The sequence below is a fragment of the Numenius arquata genome, chromosome 16 (genome assembly GCF_964106895.1).
Source record: "Numenius arquata chromosome 16, bNumArq3.hap1.1, whole genome shotgun sequence".
NCBI classification, from domain to species: Eukaryota; Metazoa; Chordata; class Aves; order Charadriiformes; family Scolopacidae; genus Numenius; species Numenius arquata.
The window spans coordinates 14,650,833-14,674,034 of record NC_133591.1 but is presented as its reverse complement, the minus strand read 5'-3'; the positions used below and the strand labels follow the sequence as shown (position 1 = coordinate 14,674,034).

General features: G+C 60.0%; 2 protein-coding genes across 2 annotated transcripts; one reads left to right on the top strand and one right to left on the bottom strand.

The window, feature by feature from the left end:
* Positions 1-409: 409 nt before the first annotated feature.
* Positions 410-15,599, top strand: THOC5 (THO complex subunit 5). Its single transcript, XM_074159335.1, has 20 exons — positions 410-455; positions 1,503-1,616; positions 2,291-2,434; positions 3,057-3,170; positions 3,830-3,927; positions 4,579-4,725; positions 7,657-7,771; positions 8,274-8,406; positions 9,318-9,395; positions 9,721-9,761; positions 10,643-10,742; positions 11,227-11,335; positions 12,820-12,921; positions 13,210-13,306; positions 13,607-13,721; positions 14,235-14,338; positions 14,422-14,509; positions 14,649-14,764; positions 14,966-15,156; positions 15,390-15,599. Exons 2-20 carry the CDS (start codon positions 1,521-1,523, stop codon positions 15,451-15,453), a joined length of 2,052 nt encoding a protein of 683 aa, XP_074015436.1. The 5' UTR covers positions 410-455; positions 1,503-1,520; the 3' UTR covers positions 15,454-15,599.
* Positions 15,600-17,121: 1,522 nt separating this feature from the next.
* NEFH (neurofilament heavy chain) lies at positions 17,122-22,295 on the bottom strand. The gene is given in 6 exon segments (XM_074159679.1): positions 17,122-17,277; positions 17,470-19,036; positions 19,390-19,514; positions 20,242-20,441; positions 21,507-21,605; positions 21,608-22,295. Coding segments are annotated over 6 exon segments (2,835 nt in total).
* Between the last annotated feature and the right edge of the window lie 907 nt (positions 22,296-23,202).

Below are 23,202 nucleotides of genomic sequence, written 5' to 3'. Positions count from 1 at the left end.
CCCACTGGGGACCCCATAGTATGCCCCCCCCCCAGCCCTTCTGTGCCCCCAGTGCCACTGGGGACCCCCACACCGTGCCCTCCCCAGCCCATGGATACCCCCAGCTCTACTGCCCCCCCCCCCCCCCCCCAGCCAAGGGCCCCGCTGTGCTTGCGGGTGCTCTCCCGCACCAGGACCCCCCCAAGGCCACGCGTGTCCCGGTCGCGGGGGGTCCCGCCCCGCAGCAGGGTTTGTGAATGGGGGCGCTGGCCCCGCCCCTTTACCCAGGCCACGCCCCCTCCCTTTCCCAGGCCACGCCCCCCCGCCGCTCGTTGCTCGCGGTCCTCCGGGGGGGGCAGCGTCCGCCAGGGGACGCCTTTCCCGCTCGGGTGCTCCGCCGACGTCATTTCCGGGCGGCGCTGAGGCGAGCGGGACGGTGAGCGGGGGGAACCGCCGGCCCGGGGGAACCGAGACGGGCAAGGGGATGGGGCCAGGGCCGAGCCGAGGAAGGAGGGAGGGACGGGAACGCCCCCAGGGGCCTGGGTGGGGGGCTACGATGGAGTAGAGAGCCCCGGGGCCTGGTGTGCTGGGGGTCTGGGGGGGCTCTGGTAGGGTAGAGGCCCTCGGGCCTGGTGTGTGCTGGGGGGCTCTGGAGGAGCGGAGGCCCCCGGGCTCGGTGTGCTGGGGGTCTGGGGGGGCACTCCGGAGGAGTAGAGGCACGCACGCCCAGTGTGCTGGGGGTCCCGGGGGGGGCTCCGGTAAAGCAGAGGCCCCCGGGCCCGCAGGCCCGGTGGTATGGCGGGGGGGGGGGGGGCTCTGGACCAGCGGAGGCCCCTGGGCCCAGTGTGCTGGGGGGTCCGGTAGAGCAGAGGCTCCTGGGCTCGATGTGCTGAGGGTCGGGGGGGGCTCTGGATGAGCGGAGGCCCCTGGGCCCGGTGTGCTGGTGGTCTTGGGGGGCTCCAGTAGGGTAGAGGCCCCTGGGCCTGCTGTGCTGGGGGTCTGGGGGGGCTCCGGTACAGTAGAGGTCCCCGGGCCCGGTGTGCTGGTGTTCTGAGGGGGCTCTGGAGGACTTGAGGCCCCCGGGCTCGGTGTGCTGGGGGTCTGGGGGGGCTCTGCTGGAATGGAGGCCCCTGGGCCTGGTGTGCTGGGATTCTGCAGGGGCTCTGGAGGAGCAGACGCCACTGAGCTTGTGTTGGGGATCTATCATGTGGCTGAGAGCTGGGATGGGGGAAGCTGGAGAGGAGAAGGAGAAGGCCTGGGACTGGGTGGGTGGGCAGGAATCATAGAATGAATCACGGAGTGGTTTGGGTTGGAAGGGACCTTATAGATCATCTAGTTCTAACCCCCCTGCCGTGGGCAGGGACAAGGAAGCTGGGAGGTTTAGGGTAGGGAGGAGGCACAGGGGCTCGCTGGGCTGGGAGGCTGTGGAGCCCAAGGCAGGCTGGTGGAAGGGAGCCCGGGATAACCCCGATCCCAGGCAGCTTCTTCCCCCATGGACAACAGCTTTGCCTCTTCTCCCCCAGTCCTTGACTGGCAGCACCATGTCGTCAGACTCCAGCAAGAAGAGGAAACCCAAAGTGATCCGCACAGATGGGGGTCCACAGGAAGGCAAGCGAAGCAAGGCCGATGCCGACCAGGTAGGGTGCCCTTCTGCCTCTCCCTGGCCCCACGGGCACTGGCAGAGCCTGCTTGCTGCAGCAGGGTGCTTGTGTCCTCCTGCCGTACAGAGGGCTCTTCGCTGGCCTTATTCTCCCCTTTGGGAAGTTGTGGGACTGTTCCCCCAGAGCCAAGCCAGCTCCCAATGTCTCTGAAACTCCTGCTTTGAATTTCTGAACCTGCTCCTGTCTCCTTCAGGAAAACACTGCGCTTGAGGCATCAGATGTTCCTCTGGAGACATAGGGAGAGTGAGCACAAGACTGAAAGATCCCACGGGGGTTTGCAGGTTGTCTTAAAACTCTCCCACAAGCATCAGGGTAACTGGGGTTCCACCAGTTGGGGTAGGGATTGAAGAACTAACCACCATTCTGGTTTATCCTCTGCAGTCATGTAGACATATCAGTGCAGGACAGAATGCAATCCAGTTTAAATTTATAACAACTATATAAAAGCCAACCTGAACTTCCCGGGTGTTTTAATGCCTGGTGGTGTTTGTCTGGGATTGTTAACTGAGTCCTCTCCCTGGTGTAAAATCTCCTTGGCTGTGGGATTAACGGACAAAGCCAGGAATTGGGACCCAGCAGTTTGTTTCCCAGTGGCCTTTCCAGGGAAGGTGGAAGGAAGGAGCCACAGAAGGTGCTTTCTGCCTTTGCAGGATGGTCGGTACTACAGCGAGGAGTGCGAGGTGGATCTCCGCGACCCTATCAAAGACTACGAACTCTACAGAGAGACTTGCCAGGAGCTTCAGAGGCTGATGGCAGAAATCCAGGAGCTGAAGAGCAGAGGCATCAAGGACAACGTAAGGAGAAGCCTTGGTGCTTGATTTAATGTGTTCTGTTCTTTGATGTTTTTCCTTAATCCGAGCGAAATGGGAGCAGAAGCCGCGCCATCTTCTGGGGAGAGTCTGGAAAATGGAACAGCTTCCCTTAAATGAAGTAAAATGTGATTATCTGAGGCGTTGGGCTTGACTGAGCAGATGTTATGCAGAGTGAGTTCTTTTAAAGCATGTCTGGACTCCTGGGGAGGAAATTGAGCCCCTCCTGACCACAGTGGGGGTGACTGGGCTCTCGCTGTCCCGCAGAGGCCTGGCAGCCCTGGCCGTGGCTGCGGAAGGTTTGCACTGAGACTGCCTGCACTGTCCTTTGCGTGGCGTTATGGGCACTTTAGGCTCAAACACCTCTGTCCCTACTGCCATGAAGTCACTAGAATGAGCCCAGACACCCCCCCAATTATTTCTAGCAAGTGACTTGTGAGTCTGGCAGTGGGAGGCTCCCTCGGAAGCCCTAGGGACATTATTTGTGGCTCTAGAGCGAAGCACGGAGCCCCTTTTGTGACAGGACTCACAGGAAGTCTCCGCAGCAAAGGGGCTTTGTGGTGCGAGTCATTTCTCCTGCTTCAGACGCCTCTCTCCTGCCACTCAGGCTTCAGAGATCGACGAGCGGCGGATTCAGAGCTGCGTCCACTTCATGACCCTGAAGAAGCTCAACCGACTGGCTCATATTCGGCTGAAGAAAGGGAGAGATCAAACCCATGAGGTAAAGAGGGGCTGGGGGGGAGACGAATACGGGTCAGGATTTGGTGGGATTGGAGATGGTGCCATATTTGCCGGGTCTGTGTATGGATGTGTGAGAGGAACTGAACACCGGCCAGGTCATGGGTTTTGAATTAGGGCTTTATCAGGAGACTCTACTGCGATGAAGTGGAAGCTGTAGTCAAAACGAGCGATGGAGGAGTGCTATCTGTTTCTGCCTCAAATATAACGGGGAGTCACAAAGCTCTGTCTCAAGAGTCTGGTGTGCTGCAGGCCTGAGAAATGTGTATATGGTTGGCCCTGAAGCTCCTAACCCAGACATCTCGTAGAGCTTTTCACAGTTTGGGAAGAATGCTCATTTTCTTCACACCACTGAGGCACGGGGACAGGAGGGGACTCGGCCTGTGTGCCCCAGCAGCTCTGCCCTGTTCTGTGCCTTGTCCCCAAAACGTGCCACCTCCAAAGCAGAATCAGTTTGCTGTGATGAGGATTTGCTTTCCCAGTCCTTGAAAATGTCTTTTTACTCCCCAAAAATTGTTGCATGCCCTAAACCCCGCCATCCCTAGCTGGTGTTGTGAGGGGAGAATGTATTGGCAACTCTCCTGCGGGTTGTGTTTGTGGGGAGGGAGGTAACAGAGCTTTATCCCCTGCTGTGTCTTTCAGGCAAAGCAGAAGGTCGATGCGTATCACCTGCAGCTCCAGAACTTGCTCTATGAGGTGATGCACCTGCAGAAAGAGATCACCAAATGCCTGGAGTTCAAGTGAGTTTGGCTGGGGAGGAGAAGGAGGGAGGGTGTGTCTAGGATGGGGTGGAGGCCTCGAACGTTTGCAGTCTCTTGTCTCCTTGCCTGAGCCCGCTGTGGGAGGAGAGCGGGTGCTCCAGATGCCACCACGCAGGAGAGATGGAGTGTTCCAGAGTTCTTGTGCTGGGACATGGGGAAGGAGGCTCGTGTAGGGAGAAGGGAAGAAGGTATCTGTCGTGATAGAGGGACAGTGGAAGAGAAAATGGGTAAATGTCAAAGATGTGGCCATGCTGGTCTCTTGAAGGATTCTCTGGCCTCCATATATCAGGAGTTTTCTTCTGAAAGCCAAGCCTTCCATCGTGCCCATTGCATAGGCAGCGCTCTGAGCTGCTGCCAGAAGGACTGTATTTACACTGATGCCTCAAACAGCACTTTGGTTAACTCTGTGGGGAAGGTGGCTCTGTGAAAGGAAGGACCCTGTTCAGACCTTTCTCTCCTCTGCTGAGCTCTGTTGCAGTTCAGCTCACTGATGCTGTGGTGTTTAATGGGGCAGAGTGAAGCCAGGGCACAGGACATCGGCAACAACTGCTCTCCTGTGAGACAGGGTTGAGTTTGGCACTGCTGCAGCGTTTCCCACCCTTCCCTGACCTGATCCTTCTGTCCTTGCAGGTCAAAACACGAGGAGATTGAACTGGTGAGCCTGGAGGAGTTTTACAAAGAGGCCCCCCCTGAAATCAGCCGACCTGCCATCACCCTGTCTGAACCCCACCAGCAGACCCTGGCCCGCCTGGACTGGGAGCTGGAGCAGCGCAAGAGGTGGGTCTGTGGCGTCTGGATGTGGTGTCAGCCTGTCCTTCTGCTCTTGGCAGACCCCAGGAGCGAGCTGTGCTCACTGTGGTGGTGATATAGAATCATAGAATGGTTAGAGTTGGAAGGGACCTTAAAGATCATCGAGTTCCAACCCCCCTGCCATGGGCAGGGACACCTCCACTAGAGCAGGTTGCTCAAAGCCCCATCCAGCCTGGCCTTCAACACTTCCAGGGATGGGGCAGCCACAACTTCCCTGGGCAACCTGTTCCAGAGCTTCACTACCCTTATAGTAAAGAATTTCCTCCTAATATCTAATCTAAATCTCCCCTCTTCCAATTTGAAACCATTACCCCTTGTCCTGTCACTACATCTCCTGACAAAGAGTCCCTCTCCGGCTCTCCTGGAGGCTCCCTTCAGATATTGGAAGGCTGCTATGAGGTCTCCCCGGAGCCTTCTCTTCTCCAGGCTGAACAACCCCAGCTCTCTCAGCCTGTCTTCATAGAGGAGGTGCTCCATCCCTCTGATCGTCTTCATGGCCCTCCGCTGGACCCGTTCCAACAGGTCCATGTCCTTCCTGTGTTGAGGACTCCAAAGCTGGACACAGTATTCCAGGTGGGGTCTCACGAGCGCAGAGTAGAGGGGTAGAATCACCTCCCGCAACCTGCTGGCCACACTTCTCTTGATGCAGCCCAGGATGCGGTTGGCTTTCTGGGCTGCCAGTGCGCACAATGTGGGTGATATGTGGGTGATGAAGGTTTTAACACCCTCTTGAAATAACGAGAGTAAAACAAGTGACACATTTATTGTGTAACTGAGCCCTTGGTGTGGAGCATCGCTCTTTGTGTAGAGCTGGCCTTGGTGGGATCCTTGTTTCATAGATCACAGAGTTGTCTTTCACGTGGTTGATGAAAGGGGATCCTTGGGAGCAGAGCAACCTCCAAACCAGTGTGAGAGAAGCCCAGAAACAACCGCAGCCCCTGTGAAAGAGGAGTTGCCTGTCTGGGACCGTGCCTTGTGCTCTGGGTGATGACAGCAAAGGCCTCTTGGCTCTCCTGATAAGCCCACATACGTTCCCTCACCAAGGCAGCGAACATCAGTGCTGGCTCTTGGGTATCAAAGGAGGAAAATGAATTTTTATAGCTTGACATTTCCCTGGTGTCTGCTCGGAGGCTCGTGCAGCAGGGAACGGGGACGCCGCCAGCCGCAGGGGTGATATTGAAGGATGGGTGGTTACGTGCTTCCATCCAGAACCTGCTTCTGCAAGATGTGCCACGCAGGGCGAAGCCATCCCTGTTTTGTCTTCTGTGCTGTGGTGCGAGGAGCGAAATTAAGCCAAGCTGGTGCTGCTGCTCTTCCTGCCTGCCTGTGCTCCTGACGCTTGCCACGGTGGGGAGCTGCCAGAGCAGCCGAGCTGTGACCAGCACTGTTCTGGTGTTGTCCTGCTCCATCGACTTTTGCCCCATGCGAAAAGCAAACCTGCCCAAATATTCCTGTGTTTTCATAATGGCCAGCAGCTTTTTCAGCCAGAGACCAACCTTCTGGAAGGATCAGTCTGAACCTGCTGGTAGGTCTGCATGAGCAGAGCAGACTGGCGAGAGGTGCTGTGGGTGGGTGCTGGGTGGCTCTAACGCCTCGTGCTTCACCTCTCCCAGACCCTCCACGTCAAACCCAGCTGCTTCTGCCTGGTGGAAGGCACCCGTTGGTGCTGCAGCCCAGATCCTCCAGATGACTCTGCCTACAACGCACACTGGCAGAGGAGCGTTCAATCTGGAGATCTCCTGAGGATTCTCCTTAAAAATGATTGCTCGTTGTCAAGAGGGCAAAGATGAGCTGACCTACAGTTGCCTGTTGAATTGCTGAGAAGCTTTGCAATTCCCAGTCCTCGCCCCGCAGTATCTAGGGAACGCCACCATTCACCTCTTACCACTGTTGTGGTGGGAAATGGCCACTTCAGCTGCCTCAGGAGCAGATGCTGGTAGTGCTTTGGGCACTTCCTGATGCAGGTGGCGTTATTAGTGTCCACCTATATCCATCACGTTGCGGAGTAGTGGATTTATCTTGGACTCTACTCGGAAAGGTGCCTCTTGAATGGCACTACAGGGATCTTTGCTGCCCTCACAAGCTCAGGGATCTCAGTAGAGATGTCTGAAAGCTGGACGGTAAAACTCTGTTGTATAGGAGCCTGTTGGGGGTATAGTTTTTTCAGTCCTGCAGTGTCGGGGCTGTTGTTCCTCCTCAGAGAGGGTTGCTCTGCACTGCGGGTGCTCTTGTCCAGTGGGGAGCAAGGTCCTGAGAGTAGAGTCCCAAACCGCTCTCCTGCTGCCGTGGTGGTGGCTTCTCCTGGGCAGCTTTCCCTGCTCTATACCCAGCTTTCCCTGCTCCTGCTGGGCAAAAGGTTGCCATCAACAGCAATAAGGAGATATTCTCCCTAAACATGAGCATATCCAAGGCTCGGAGGGTTGTGGTGAACTTGCATTTTCCTGGGCTTTCTCCCCAGTTACAGAGGAGCACTTGCTAGTGTATTAAATCTCAATTTTCATGAGTTTAACTAAGGAGTTGATGTGACGTGAAGTGACTCTGGTGATACGAAGTGGAAAAGCCTCTTCAGAAGCTTGATGGGGTCGGCAGGGCTCTGCTGGTGTGGCTGCTGGCACAGAGGCTGGCGTGGGGAGCGGGTCTGCTGAGGGAAGATCCAGTTGCTGTCCCGTCTCGGAGTGCAGCACAAGGCTAAGCTTCCACTTTCTCTCCCTGTTCATTTTCCAGCTCTATTCAGTTCTTTTCTGCCTCCACTTGCCTTTGACATTAAGAACTCTTTGTTGCTCACCGTGTCTGAGCTCTCCTGGTTCCTGCAGTGACTTACCAGCTCTGGGGCCCCAGGTGGACCCCGGCAGGCTTTATAGCTGTGATGTGTGGCAGTAACCGAATTCCCACCCTTAGGCTGGCAGAGAAGTACAAGGAGTGCCTGACCAGCAAGGAGAAGATCCTGAAGGAGATCGAGGTGAAGAAGGAGTATCTGAGCAGCCTCCAGCCTCGACTCAACAGCATCATGCAGGTACTCGAGCTCTGCAGGGAGGGGAGAATGCCTTCGGGGCTGAGCTGGGGTCACACTCTGAGGTGTTAGAGAGGTGCAGTGTCTGGGCTGATTCTACTTTGGAGGCGTTTCGCTCCCGAAGCGTGGGCGAGAGGTAGATCTGCCTCGTGCTGAGACTCCTCTGGAGTCTCCTTGTTTATGCGGCAATTCCTGCAGAACTGCGGATGGAGGCATCATTAAATGGGCCTTTCCCTGGAGAGCGCTAACGCAGTTCCAGCCCCTTGTGATTGCCTTGGGAGGGAAGAACAGGAGAAGGAACTGGGTTATTTTCAGATCCAAAAGTTTTCCAGCAAAGGAGAGCTGCCAGCCCTTCCCTGGGGGCTCGCCGGGCCTGTGGCTGCGTTTAACCCTGCACCGGTGCCGCTGTGCTGGTTTCCAGTCTCCCGCTTGGGGTGAAGGAGGGGGTGAGGAGGGTGAAGTGTTGTGTTCCCAGTGATGAAGGTTAGCCCTGTTCTTCCCCCAGGCCTCCCTGCCTGTCCAGGAGTATCTCTTCATGCCTTTTGACCAGGCGCACAAGCAGTATGAGACAGCCCGACACCTCCCACCGCCTCTCTATGTTCTCTTCGTTCAAGCCAGTGCCTACGGTCAGGCCTGTGGTGAGCACCGAGGGGAGAGCGCAGTCCTCGGTCCTGCAAGGGACTTGGGAGGCACAGCTCCCCCCGTGGGCCGGATTTCACTCAGAACCCTGTTTTGGGGACGCTTTGGGAGGTCCTTTTTGTCCCGTTTGGTGGATTTTGCTGAGCGCATAGCAGCAGGGTGGCCCCATGGCCAGGTGTAATGAGGCAGCAGGATTTGAAACCTTGTTTGCTCAGCTCCCTCGCTGGAAGAACTGCTTGGGAAGCTCCCTTCCCGTCTCTGCCCCCCCTTCTCAAGGTCAGCAGGGATGTCCCTCCAGCCTGTGAACTGGCTTGGTGCTGATGTGACCTCCCGAGAGCTGTCACCCCGTGGGGTGGGTGTTGTGTTGTGCCACCCGTGGGTGGTGGTGACTCCAGAGCAGGCGGTACCTCTGCCTTCACCACAGCTCACCTGAAAGCCTTCATCCCCTATGGCAGCTTTGCATTTTGAGGGGCTTTCTGAAGAGCGGGCGGGCTCTGGGAGTGGGGCAGGCTGCAGAGCAGCATGGAAGGACCACACTGTGGCACTTGGCCACACCAGGTCCCTGCTAATAGCAGTCTGTGGCCATGGTGACACAGCTCCTCACTCCCTGTTTGTGCCAGCCATACCCCAGCCCCTCTTGGCTCTTGGTAAAGATTTGGCCTTTATGATTTCCAGGGACAGTCCTTCAAAACCCAGTGTTTTCCCCTCTTCAGACCTAACCAGGAGATCCAACACTGTGGTGGCCCCACGGAGCCCTCTGGACAACTGCCTTTTCCCACTGACCCTTCATTTGATCTTCCTCTGCCTCATGCAGCCATGAAGTGGAAGCTTTCTGGGGCAGGGCTGCTTCTAACTGCCTTTCCCATATACAAGTGGGCTTTGTAGCTTAGTTTTCATGTCTCCTCTGTAGATAAGAAGCTTGTGGTGGCCATTGAAGGGAGCGTAGAGGAAGCCAAAGCCCTGTACAAGCCGCCTGAGGACTCGCAGGGTGAGTTGGGGTGGTGTTGCAGGGCGGTTGGGTAGAGGAGTGGGTGCTGAAATGGTGCAATGCCTGGTGTCTGCGCTGGAGACCCTGGCAGCTGAGTCCCTCTGTCCCCGGTTCCTCCTTCCTGAGAGATGTTCACAGCCCCCCTCATCCGTTGGGAGTGACCCCGGTAATGGGGACATGTTCCTGTGTGTCTGCACTCTGCTTATGGGGGGACGGTGGTGTCTGGGGAAGCTGTGGCCTTGGAGAAAGGGCTGGTAGTCCCGCTGGTTGTGGGAAAGCTGCTGAGCCCCAGGGGGTCCCCGCTTACACCCCTCTCTTTGCACAGATGATGAGAGTGATTCTGACGCGGAGGAGGAGCAGACGACGGTAAGACATAGCGCTGTCTCCTTCTGGGTCTTCACCCATCACAGTATCATGGGCAAACTGATCTGCACCTGACAACTGGGAAGAGCTGGGCCCGAGTGGGTCTGGGAACTGGTCCCTGCGTGAGAAGATGTGCTGACGTTAAACCCAGCCATTTCTTGGGAGGAGAGAGGTGCCGTTTCCAGTTTCTGTCCCGAATGCAGGAGAGCCATGGTACAAATCTGCCCCGCTCGTGTCCCTCTGTGCTCACATCCCACTCAGCAGCCGCCTCGCAGCTCCCCGGCTGGAGCTGTTCCACTTTGTATAAATAGCCCTGGGCTGGGGAGGCTGGCTGGAGGCTGGCGTCCGGCGGGGAGGGATGTGTGTCCATCCCCTGCTGTCTGCCAGAAATGCTGGGCTGAGCTCTGGGGATTGTTCAGTGCTCCCTCAGTGGCCTTGAGGTCCTACAGGTTGTACCTTCTGGGTGCTGGGGAGAGGCTGTAGGTGCTGGAATACCTCAGGAGGTGCCACCCCTCCCCACCAGCAGCGCCTGGTGTATTGGGCTGTTGCTGTGGGGAAGAACAAAGGGAAGGACCTCAGCTTCTGCCCCTTGCAGTGGGGAAGGTTTTGGGGCCAGGAGGTTCTTGGCCTTGTCTCACAGGGGCAGGGTCACTCCTCGGAGCGGAAGGAATGACAGGAGCCAGAGCTGGTTTGTCCTCGCCCTGCAGCAGGGCAAGGGTTTCCTGCTCCCATCCCTTTCCAGAGCTGTTCTGTGGCTGCTGTGCTGGGGGACTGGGGAACTAGACTGGTGGGGAAGGGAAGAGCAGTGGGAGAGAGGAGAGTGTGGACTGAGGGTTCCCGAGGAGCAAGAGAAAGGTCTGACAGCTCTGTTTTGCCCTCCCCAGAAGCGGCGCAGGCCCACCCTGGGCGTGCAGCTGGATGACAAGCGCAAGGAGATGCTCAAGCGGCACCCCTTGTCTGTCACCATCGACCTGAAGTGCAAAGGTGAGCGGGGTTTGGTGACCCTTGGTGGAGAGCGTAGAAGGGGGTGTGACAGCAGGTCAGGGAACAACCCAGCAGCAGCTTGGGATCCTCAGGGAGAGCTCTGGATGCAGAGAGGCTTTCCTGCCCTCTGCCCTGCTGCCCCAGCCGGGATGACCATGGCCTTCCAGGGGAGACTGAACAAGGTGGTTTATCAGCTCTGTCTCCCAGAGCTCTTCTCGCCCATGCGGGTGGGATGACCTTGCTCTGAAGCTTTCTCCATCAAGATGGGAACTTTTCTCTTTTGTGGCTGGTCTTGGGCCTGACAGACACAGCCTGGCAAATGCTGATGGGATGGCGTTGGAGATTACGGTCCATTGGTTGGCAGTTACTCTACATGCTGCCTCTTTGCCTCATTTGCTCTTGTCCTAGCAAGGGGGCATGTAGATTCTGCAGAGTGCTCCAAGCTAGAACAGACAGCAACGTTGCCCTTTCTCTTTTGGCGCAGATGAGAACGTGCTTCACCTGACCTTCTACTACCTGATGAACCTCAACGTCATGACGGTGAAAGCCAAGGTGACCACTGCCGTCGAGATGACAACTGCCATCAGTGCCGGGTAAGCAGAGCCCTGGGGGCACAGAGCCCGGAGCTGACTGCGCTCTCATAACTAGCCCAGAGCTCATCTGGCAGCAACCCCTCTGCTTGCCGCGATCACCCTGCCCTGGTGTCCTGCCGTACTCTGTGCGCAGTTACCCATTGGTAGAGCGACGTAGTGCCAAGAGCAGGATGCGGTGGCAATGTCCCTCTGCTGAGCCATAGCTCCTGCGCCAGCCCAGGCACTCCAGCTGCCTGCTCCCAGTGGGGGAGGTTTTAACCCTTGTCCTGCCTTGCCTGGGGGGACCTTTCTGCAGAGCTGGGGTTTCCAAGTCCTGTCTTGGCTTGTCCTTTGACGGCTAAAGGACACCCCAAAGAGCACAGCTCCATCTCTCTCTCAGGGGAGCACACAAGGTGATCCACTCCCCTGCCCTGCGGTATCCTTCCCCTTAGCTCCAGGGCCCTGCCAGGCTGCTGCAGCCCAGACAGCATCCTCCTCCTCTCTGTCGTGACAAGCCAGGGGCAGGGAGGTTGGGAACCGCTTAGGGGAGCGGTGCCAGACCCGTCAGGAGCTGGGGGAGAACCTCTCCTGCTTGTCACATTCAGTCACCCTCTCGCAGCTGAACCGCTTTCCCCCCTCCTGCAGGTTGAGCCTGGCAGCTCCCTTCACCCGCTTGCTCTGCGGGTCACCTTGTCTTGAGTGCCGGAGATGCGGCTGCCTCTCCCTGGGCTCCTCAGAGACCGCTGGAGCCTGATTTGTGTGAGGAATAGCTGAAATGGCAGCCCTGGGAGCCTGCCCAGGGAGTTCTGATCAGTTGCCAGTTCTCTGCTGGCTCTCCCCGGACCAGGAGGAGGTGTCTGAGGAAGAGGGAGGTGGGAGGAGCTGGTCTGGGCTACCTGGAAGCAAATGCTGTCTCCCAGTTTGTCCCATGTGAGGCCTCCTAGGATTCTTGGGGTTCTTTTTCTCCCTGCAGGTACCCAAACCCCTCCGTGACAGCAGCCAGAGCCTCTCTGCAGGGTGTCCCCTCCCTCACAGCTACCCTTGGCTGTCATACCCCAAACCAATGAGGCTCTGGCTTGAGCCAAACCCCAAATCCTACAGCCCTTTTTGCTTGGTCGGGCTTGTGAGTACGGTCAGACATGAAGAATTTTATTTCATTAAGCAGAGTTCCTCTGCTTAAGCTCGTTGGCTGGCAAACAGCCATCAGCCCGTGCCCTGCTTACACTGGCAGTGTTTTCTCCATCAGTAGGTTTCAGAGTTAATGTACTGGAGCGAGCAGCTTCCTGGGAAAGACGGGGGCTGGTGCCCTGTGATTTCTCTCTATACAACCAGGGAGGAAACAGATTTCCTTTTGGAGTTTAACTAGGGGAAAGCTATTCTGGTCTTGAAACCCGACTTGTGGAGGTCACAATCCCCTCCTCTGGGCTCGGAGCCTGTTAGTGGCTGTCCCAGAGAGATGTGGAGCCCAGGCTGCTGCTGATTAATCCCTTCCCTCCTCCTGCCAGTGACCTGCTCTCCCCGGACTCCATCTTGAACTGCCTCTATCCAGGAGACCACGGGAGGAAAACGCCCAACCCGGCCAACCAGTTCCAGTTCGATAAAGTGGGGTGAGTGGGACGCTGACCCACACACCTGGGGCAGCTTCGCCCAGGCGGTTGGTGTGACTGACCTGCTCCTGGCAAGGCACATTCCTCCCCGGCTTGTCAGGGAGAGCTCGGCACCCGGGAAACTGGTATCTGGCCAGTTGGCACTGGGAGGCCTCATTGTGCATAACTTTGGGTGCCCAAAGAAGAAGTAGTACCTGGTTCTTCTGGCTGGCTTGCAGGCCGGGTGGTTGGGGGGACGGGGAGGGGGAAGTTCTGGGGTGGCATAACCCTTCCTCGTTGTCCCCACAGCATCCTGACCTTGAGCGACTACGTGACAGAGCTGGGGCACCCCTACGTGTGGGTGCAGAAGCTGGGCGGCCTGCATTTCCCCAAGGATCAGCCTCAGGCACGTCACACCCCCTCCCCTCTCCACCAGAACAGTGAAATGGGGGTTTGGGGAGGCTTTGGGGACAGTTGTGTCCCGTCCTTCCCCCCCCCAGACCCCAGATCTGGCACCAGCCCCTCCCAAATCACAGCCCACCCTCGGTTGGGACAAATTTGTGCCGTGGGGCCACGCCAACGTTTTTTGTCTCCCACGTGTGGTAGTTTAAGCCCTGTTACAGGCACTGAGCTGTACCTCGAGTGTGTGCCTATCCATGTGGCTGGGTGGGGTGGCTTCTGTGGTGACAACCCCTCCTGCCCACAGCACACGGTGACCGCGGACAACTCGCTGAGCGCCAGCCATATGGAGCTGACTGTGAAGCTGCTGCGGACGAGGCTGCAGTCCCGCCTGGCTCTCCACAAGCAGTTTGCTTCGCTCGGTGAGTGCCAGGCTCCCCATCCCATGCCTGGGGACAGGGAGTGCAGCAGCAGGGTCCCCTTGCAGAGGAGAGCTGACTGATGTCACCTTTAGTGCTGCTACGGATCTGCAGTGCCACCTTCAGCATTCCCAGTCGTTCCTTCTGTCCTCGGTGGTAGCGGGGCTGCGACACCTGCCATGTTTTGGGTGGGAGAGGAAGGCTGTGCCTCCTCTTGATGCCCAGCACCCCTTTGGCACTGGCCATCCCTGCACTGGGGACTGATTTGGGCCATGGTGGGAGGTGAACCACACACCCCCGTGTGTCATGCGCCCTTTGAGCAAGCCAGGCATGCGCTGCCAAGGCTGTGAGCTCCCGTGGGACCGCAGCCGAGGCCTCCCCTGCTGCTCTCTGGGTACCTGATGAAGGACGAGGATGTCCTCAGGTCCTGGTTTTGCAGCATCCCCACCCGCAGGACAGCGACAGAGCTCTGTCCCCAGCCCTCCCCTGCTCAGGTGGCCTTGTCCTTGGTTTCAGAGCATGGCGTTGTGCCAGTCTCCAGCGAATGCCAGCATCTCTTCCCTGCCAAGATCGTCTCGCGCCTGGTGAAGTGGGCTGCCATTCCCTATGAAGACTATGCGGTAGGTGCCGAGCGTGAGGCCGTACCCCTTCCAGCTCCCGCACGGTGCCGGCACCTGCTGACTCCTCTTGTCTCTCCTCACAGGAGCTGCCCTACACCAAAGATGTGATAGAGGCCGGCTTGGCTGAAGACACTCACCTCTACTACATGGCCCTGATAGAAAGGGGAACAGGTAGGCACGTTTCCTCCCCCTGGCAGTTGCTAATTCCCACACTGGACACCCCCCAGGGCAGCTTCTGGGGGCGTCTTCATGGAACATCCCTCCTGCTGGAGACCCTGTGGGCTGTGGGTGATGTTTCTTCCCTACTCAGCCAAGCTCCAGGCCGCCGTGGTCCTGAACCCTGGTTACTCCACGCTGCCGCCCATCTTCAGCCTCTGCCTGAACTGGAAAGGAGAGCGAACCAGTAGCAACGATGACAACATTCGGGTAACCTGGGGTGGTGGGAGAGGAGTTGGGAGAAGCGCTGGCTTTTGGAGGGGTGTTTCCAGCGGTTCTGTGTTCATACTAAGCAAGCCATTGGGGCGGGCTGGTGGCCAAGCAGCTCAGGGCAAGGCCCCGATGCAGCAGCAGGTCCTGGGAGGGCAGAGCAGAGACCCAAGATCTGCGCCGTTCTGTTCCTTCTGCCAGGCCATGGAGAGCGAGGTCAACGTGGAGTACAAGGAGCTGTGGGGACCCAAACCGGGCTACCAGCTCCTCACCAACCAGCTGCAGCGCCTGTGCATGGTGCTGGACGTCTACCTGGAGACGGAGCCCCATGACACCAGTGTGGAGGGACCCAAGGAGTTTCCCCAGGAGAAGATGTGTCTGCGCCTGGTCAGGTGAGACCCTGGGGCAGTGAGGAGCTGGCTGGGGGTGACGGCAGGGAGCCTGGTGGCACCGATATCCCTGGGGCACCAGGTCAGAGCTGTGCTAGCCTCAAAGCCTCTCCTTATCTGCCTGTGGGGATCTGTCCCCCACAGTTGGGCTAGTACCCCAGGACCAGGCCCTTTCTGTGGGTGCCATGGGCTTCCTGACCCCTGTGGGTCACCCTCTCCCTCTTCTCCTCTTCCAGGGGGCCCATGCGCCTGAAGCCCTTCAAGTTCAACTATCCTCAGGGGTTCTTCAGCCATCGCTGAGCGTCCCCCCCGGGCATCTCTCTGGGATGGGCCTCATCCTGTACACGGGAGGAGTGTCCCCATCCCGCTATTTCAGTTTCTTTTCCGAGATTTGGGGTTTCATTTGAAGGTTTTGTAGCTAAAGGGATTAAAAGCTGAGCTGAAGGAAAAGCGTGTGCGTGCCTTGTCGGTGCAGAGGGCTGGGATGGGGCAGGGGGGGCCTTGGGGGGGCTGCAGCAAGCCCTGCCCCATGTCTCTGGGCTTTGGGCGAGCATCTCGCTGCTGCTACATGCCCTTGCCTGGGGCGCTGCCTGCCTCCTGCCCTCCCTCCCCACCGCAGGGCCTCGAAACCAAGATGGCTAAAAACTGAAATGGCTAAAAATAGCCCCTTTCCGGAGCCCGCACTGCAGCCCCAGCCTCTCCTTGCCTGCGCTGGCCCCCAGCCAGCTGACTCGGCACAAATCCTGCAGCGAGGCGGGGGGGGGGGGGTCACTGCTTCCCCGAGCTCGCAGTGGGGGAGCAGGGCGGTGTCCTGTAAGAGGCAGGAGCTTGTAGCACCCTGCCAGGGGTCGGGGTGGGAATCTCAGCACCCCAGCTCTCCCTTCTGGGTGGTGGTGGGGCTGTGAGGGGTTCTGGGGTGGTTCCCACCACCCTCTCCAGCATCACCCCCCTGCCGGGGTGGCAGAGTCAGGGCTCCCAAGGTCAAGTCATTTTCCTTCCTGGCCCCCGGCCTCTCAGTGTGTCCCCTGTGGGTGATTTCCCCCCTCCCCGGGAAGGCTGACAGACCCTCGCCGTGCCCCCCCGTGCAGCCAGGGCGGTGCTGCAGCGCTGGGGTTAAACCAGGCCCTACCAGCCCCCTGGGAAAAGCACTTTAAAAAGAGAAGGAAGGAAAAACAAGACTGAAATCCTTTGCAGAGCAGGGGGGGCGGGGGGGGGGGCTGGCCCCGTTTCCAGCCCCTGCGCAGGCAGGGGTTGGGAGTCCTTTGTACCTGCCGTGGGGTGGGCTCACCCCAAGCAGGAGCTGGGCTTTCCTCCCGCAAAACCTCCCCCCCCTCCCCAGCGCTGGGTGACAGATCCCTGCCCCCCCCCGCCCTTCCTCTGCCATTTCTTCTTCCCCCTCCCTCCGCGTGCCCCAGAGAGGAGACCAGCAGAGCCAGGATGTCTCCGTAAGCACTTTATTTGGTTATTGCACAGAAAGCAAATAACAGTGGGCTGAGGTTCCTAGTGCACCGTGTGTGTCCGTGAGCATTCCTGCAGTGCCCAGCCTCTCCCACCCAAGCCAGCTGCAGCCTGGGTCACCGCTGGGAGGGACGCTTGTCACCCCCCAGGCCGGGGAGGGACCCTGCCAGCCCCCCTCCCAAGCAGCTAGAGCTCTGCGTTGCATTCATCCATCCATTGCACATACATTAAATAAATGCACTTATTGGAGAAGGGCGGGCGGTTCCCCCGGGGGGGGGGGCCCTTCTCCTCGGTTATAATTCAAGTGTTTACATGTGGCGCTCGGGGTATATCACGTTCTGCTGGGGAAGCTATTGGCCAACCCGCCGGGGGCCGCGTCTCTCACACGCACATATTGCTAAGGAAAAGCCTGACCCGGCGGGGGGGTCCCCACCACAGGCCCAGGCTGTCGGAGGGGGGAGCGGAGCAGCTCCCGCACCCAGAGGTGCTCTTGGGCGCCCGGGGCTCCGCTCACTTCTTCCCCGCAGCAGGCACTGGCTCCGGGGCTTTGCCCTCCTTGCTGGAGGGGGCCTCGGCCTTGGGGTGCTCTTTACTGGCTTTGGGCTCATCTTTGGGTTTCGCTTTAGCTTTGGGCTCCTCCACCTTCTCCTTCTTGGGCTCCTCCACCTTCTCCTTCTTGGGCTCCTCCACCTTCTCCTTCTTGGGCTCCTCCACCTTCTCCTTCTTGGGCTCCTCCACCTTCTCCTTCTTGGGCTCCTCCACCTTCTCCTTCTTGGGCTCCTCCACCTTCTCCTTCTTGGGCTCCTCCACCTTCTCCTTCTTGGGCTCCTCCACCTTCTCCTTCTTGGGCTCCTCCACCTTCTCCTCAGCCTTTGGTTTCTCAGCCTCCTTCGCAGCTGCTTTGCTGACCTGTTGAGGTTTTGGTGGGGCTTCCTTCTCGGCCTTTCTGTCTTCTGCAGGTTTGGGGCCTGGTTTGGAGGCCTCCTTCACCTGTGGGGCTGGAGGCTCTGGCACAGCAGCTGCCTTCTCTTTGGGCTTCTCCTCCACCTTGGCTGGGACATCTTTCTTGGGAGCTTCCTCTTTCTTGCTCTCCTCAGCTCCAGGCTTGGAGGGAGCCTTGGCCTCCTTGGGCTGCTCTTCCTTCACAGGGGCTTTCGGCTCCTTTGGAGGGGAGGGCGTGGGCTCCTTGGCAGGGGTCACTTCCTTCTGCGGGGACTTGGCCTCCTCCTTCACAGGAGATTTGACTTTCTCAGGGGACTTCACGGTTGGGGTCTTGGCCTCCTCCTTTGAGGGAGTTGAGGGCTTCTCTGGGGACTTCACAGCTGGGGACTTGGCCTCCTCTTTAGAAGGCGTTGGGGTTTTTTCTGGGGATTTGACAGATGGAGTTTTGACCTCCTCTTTTGAGGGGGGTGCAGGCTTCTCTGGGGACTTCACAGCCGGGGTCTTGGCCTCCTCTTTTGAGGGGGTTGCAGGTTTCTCCGGGGATTTGACAGCTGGGGGCTTGGCTTCTTCTTTTGAGGGGGTTGCAGGTTTCTCCGGGGATTTGACAGCTGGGGGCTTGGCTTCTTCTTTTGAGGGGGTTGCAGGTTTCTCCGGGGATTTGACAGCTGGGGGCTTGGCCTCTTCTTTTGAGGGGGTTGCAGGTTTCTCTGGGGACTTCACCGTTGGGGACTTGGACTCCTCCTTCGAGGGGGTTGGGGGCTTTTCTGGGGATTTGACAGCTGGAGTCTTGGCCTCCTCTTTTGAGGGGGTTGAGGGTTTCTCAGGGGACTTCACGGCTGGGCTCTTGGCTGCTTCTTTTGAAGGGGTTGCAGGTTTCTCTGGAGACTTCACGGCTGGGCTCTTGGCCTCTTCTTTTGAGGGGGTTGCAGGTTTCTCTGGAGACTTCACAGCTGGGGTCTTGGCCTCTTCTTTTGAGGGGGTTGCAGGTTTCTCTGGGGATTTCACCGTTGGGGTCTTGGCCTCCTCCTTTGAGGGGGTTGGTAGCTTTTCTGGGGACTTGACAGTTGGGGGTTTGGCTTCTTCCTTTGAAGGTGTTGGTGGCTTTTCTGGGGACTTGACAGCTGGGGTCTTGGCCGGCTCCTTTGAGGGGGATTCGGGTTTCTCTGGGGACTTGGCCTCCTCTTCTTCACCCTCTGCTTCAGCTTTCTCCTCCTCTTCTTCCTTCTCCTCCTCTTCAGCTTTCTCCTCTTCAGCCTCTTTCTCAGCCTCATCCTCCTCTGTGACCTCCTCGGTCACCTGGATTTCCTCTGTCTGCTCCTCCACAATCACTGTCTCCTTCTCAGATTTTTCCACCACCTTGATCTTCTCTTCACTCTTCACCTTGATGTTGGTGGTGATGCTGGGAGCCTTGGGGAGCACCTCAGGGAAGGAGACCATCCCAAAGCCAGACTCGATCCGATATTCCTCCCCTTCCAAGAGCTTTCTGCCAGGAAGAGACCAGAGCAGGGCAGTCAGTGATTGCTTCTCACCTCCTCTCATGACCAGGAGCTGCTATGCCCTGCAGCTCCATCTCCCTCCTTGCCCCGCTTTGAATGTGCTTGGCTGACCCTCCTGCTCCTGCACCCTGGGCTGTACAGGTTTCCTCACCCTTTTCTCTGCAAAGCCGTGTGCAGGGCTGCCTCACCCAGCTGGATGTTGCCCACCATGGTCTCGGAATGGAAGTGTCTCACCAGGAAGGGCCCGGGTGTTAGCGAGGGCCCTCGAGGAGCATCCACCGAGACCCCAGCACTAGAGAGCGGCTGAGACCCTCCCACCTTTCCCTTGCCCACCCCTTACCTATAGGCAGCAATTTCAATGTCCAGGGCCATTTTGACGTTGAGCAGATCCTGGTACTCCCGGAGCTGAGCTGCCATCTCCCACTTGGTGTTCCTCAGCTCGCTGTCAAGCTGCTGGATGGTTTCCTGCGGCAGAGAGAGCGCAACTTGGTGACATGGGGGGGGGGAGGTGGGGTGGCAGTCCCCAGGAGCAGGGTGACACAGCACCCCTAAGCAGTCCCCTGGTCTCCAGAGGGACAGACTGCTCACCCAGCACTGGGGTGCCCTCACAGAGGGATCTGCACCCACCTTCCCCTTCAGACACAGAGGGAAGGTGACACTTCCAGGGTTTCAGTATGTCCAGATCCCTTGGGGGAACTGTCAAGAGCCTTGGCCCACTTCCAGCCCCCTCCCACAGCTCCTTCCAGCAGGGATGAGCTGTGGGAATGTCTTTAGGACTTGGGTGAGTCTGGTGGCCACCAAACCCCAGCCTGAGGCTGATGGGGCGTCACCCTGGGAACAGCGTTTCAGTCCATGGGCACCACATTGTGCAGCAGCTCCTGGCCCTGGGACAACAGATGCAGCCTGAACCCCAGGCGTGGTTCAGTGGTGTCACGGGCAGCTCAAAGTCAGGCAGAGACGTGGGGCAGCTCCGCCATGGGTGGAGGAACACAACAGCATGGATGCAACCTCAGGCTCTGGGTACCCGATCACCAGGAGCTGGAGAAGGCCAGCTCTAGACACAGCCCTGAGTATTTCCCACCGGTCATCACCATCTCTGAAGCCAAAGCACCCAGTAATGCTCCTCCCCGGCAGCTGGATGGTCCCTCCCCACCAGATGATGTCTGGGCCACTGCCCACTGCACCACGTTACCTGGTAGGACAGGACATCTGCATGATGGCGCTCCTCCGAGTCCTGTCTCTGCCTCTCCAGTGACTCCTGGGTCCCTTTGAGGGCTTCGAGCTCGGTGGTCTTGGACTGGAGCTGGCGGCGGTACTCGCAGATCTCCTCCTGGGCCAAGCGGATGGCGTCCGTGTTCACCTTGGCAACCTCCGAGAGCTTGTCCAGCCTCACTGCGACAGGGGAAAGGAGAAGCTGCAGGGAGGGAGGCTGCAGCCTCCCCTTCTTGGGGAACCTCAAATCCTTTTAAGACTGCACATCCCCTATATTTACATCCTCTGCAGAGCCAGGACCAGCAGGGGCTCCCTGGGTGTGCCGGCTTCACCAGCCCTCGCTGGCGCTGTGCCGGGGCGGGGGGTGTGAAGGTGCCCGGACCGGGGGAGGGAGGAGGAGGAGGAGGAGGTTGCCACCTTGGACTTTATCCAATGCAAACCCACCCTGCAAAGCTCCCTTCTCCCCTTCAGCTCCTGTCGCAGCCCCGCTGATGCAAGGAGCCGCCTGCTCGCCCTGCGCACACCGCCTTGCCACGCCCGGCTCCGGTCCGGGGGGCAAGCGGGGTGTGGGGGGGGGGGGGGGGCGGTGGTGTCGTTTGCCGCAGTGGCCACCCCGGGGGACGGGGACAGAGCCCGCTGCTCCCGGGGGACAGCGCGGCTCACGGGGTAAGCCGCGCCTGCCGCTCTCCAGGGTTCTGAACCGCCGCTGATCGTGGTGCTGAATTGCCGCTCTCCATGGTGCTGAACACCACTTCGCCCATGGGTGCTGAGTCCTGGGGTGTCGATTCTCCCCCCCCCGCCCCGCCGTGCCCCCACCCAACAGCGCAGCGGGGACACTCCCTGTCCGTCATCGTTCCCCCCTCCCCTTCTTCCCCCCCTCACATCAGGGGATGCGACACCCCCCCACCCCGTGCTGTAACCCCCTCCCCGCAGCGCACCACAAACACTCCAGGCTTTGCTTCAGTTGGGGTGGGGAGGGGGGGGGGATTGGTAGGGCATCCCGCAGCATTAGCGGGGGGCGGCACCCCGAAAACTTTCCTGGTGGTGGGGCAGTCACTGCGCCACCCTCCCCCTCCCTGGGAGCTCATCAGTGTTCCCACACCGGGGAGCTGGTGACAGGGGTGGGGTTACCTTAACGCCCTCCCGGAGCCCTGGAGATATGGGAGGGTCCCTACTCCCCCCGGGGAGGGGGAAAGGAGGGGGGAAGGGCTGCCAACGGAGCCCTCCGCGGGATGCGGAACTCACCGCGGAACCACTCCTCGGCCTGCAGGGTGCTGCGGGCTGCCGTGCCCTCCAGCTGGGCGCGGAGGTCGCGGAGGGCGGCGGTGACGCCGGGGCGCAGAGAGGAGGCTCGGCGGGGAGTTCGGGGCGGGCCCCGCGCAGCAGGGCTCCCACCTCGGCCCGGTGCTGCCGCCGCAGCAGCTCCGCTTCCTCCCGCAGGGCTCGGGCTCGCTCCTCCAGCGGTCCCCGCGCCCGTTCCGCCTGCGCGGAGCGCTGGGCCAGCCCGCGGGCCGCCGCCTCCAGCTCGCTTCGCTGCCGGGCTTCCTCCTCCAGCCGCCCCCGGAGCGCGGCCACGTCCTCGGCCAGGCGCGACCGCTCCAGCCGCAGCTGCCCCTTCTCGGCCCCCAGCCGCAGGACGGTGCCCCGCATGTCGCGCAGCTCCCGTGCGTACAGCTCGCCCATGGCCGAGCGCCCGGCCTGCTGCTGCCGCAGCGCCGCCGCCTCTGCCGCCAGCGCCCGGTTCTGCTGCTCCAGCGCCCGCACCCGCTCGATGTAACCGGCGAAACGATCGTTCAGCGCCTGGAGCAGCTCCTTCTCGTTCCGCGCCCGCGGTTCGCCGTTCAGCGAGTCCAGGCTCTCGGTGGAGGAAGCGGCCGCGCTGCCGCCTCCCCCCCCGCCGCCCCTAGCCCGCCCCACCGCCGGTCCCGGCCATGAGTGGAAGCCGCTGGAGGCGGCGGAGCGCGAGGGAGCGCGGCCCGGCTCCTTGCGGAGCCCCCCCGGGGGCCCCAGCAGCGTCTCCAGCATCAGGCTCATGACGACCCCCGCCCTCGCTGCGGCACCTTCGCCTCCCGCTTTATAGGGCTCGGGGCGGCAGCTCCGCCCCGCCACCGGCAACGGGGATGGGCACCGGCACCGGCACCGCCCCGCGCCGCAGCCTCGCGGGGTGGGGGGCACCCCACGGCCACAGCCCAGTGGGGAGAGGAACAGGGACCAGTCAAGACGGGAGCGAGGACCCCCCGAGAGGAGTATAGGAGCCCCTAGGGCGGAGCAGGACCCCCGGGAAGAGAGTGGGGACCCCCAGGAAGGAAATGGGACCCCCATGAGGAGAACGGGAGCCCCAGGAAGGGAGCGGAGACCCACCCGGAAAGGAATAGGGACCCCCTGAGAGAAGAACTGGATCCTCCAGGGCAGAGTAGGACCCCCGAGAAGGGAGCGGAGACCGACGAGAAGGGAGCGGAACTCCGGGAAAGGAGCGGGGACCCCCAGGAGAAGAACGGGAGCCCTCGTGGCAGAGCAGGACCCCCGGAAAGGGAGTGGGGACCTCCGGGAAGTGAGCGGGACCCCCAGGAGGAGAACGGGAGTCCCAGGAAGGGAGTGAGACCCCCGGGAAGGGAGCGGAGACAACTCGGAAGGGAACGGGGACCCCCTGAGAGAAGAACTGGAGCCTCCAGGGAGGAGTAGGACCCCCGAGAAGGGAGATAAGACCCCCAGGAAGGGAGCGGGACCCCCAGGAGGAGAACGGGAGCCCCAGGAAGGGAGTGGGACCCCGGGAAGGGAACGGGGACGCCTCAGGGCACAGCGCGGCCCCGCCGCGGGGTGAAGGAGAGTGGGGGGGGACCCCCCGTGAGGACACGGGCACCCCCTCCCACGGGTGGAATGTCAGGGCAGGGACCCTGGGGGGGCGCTCAGCGCCCAGCCCCCCCCCCCGTTCCGTGGTCCC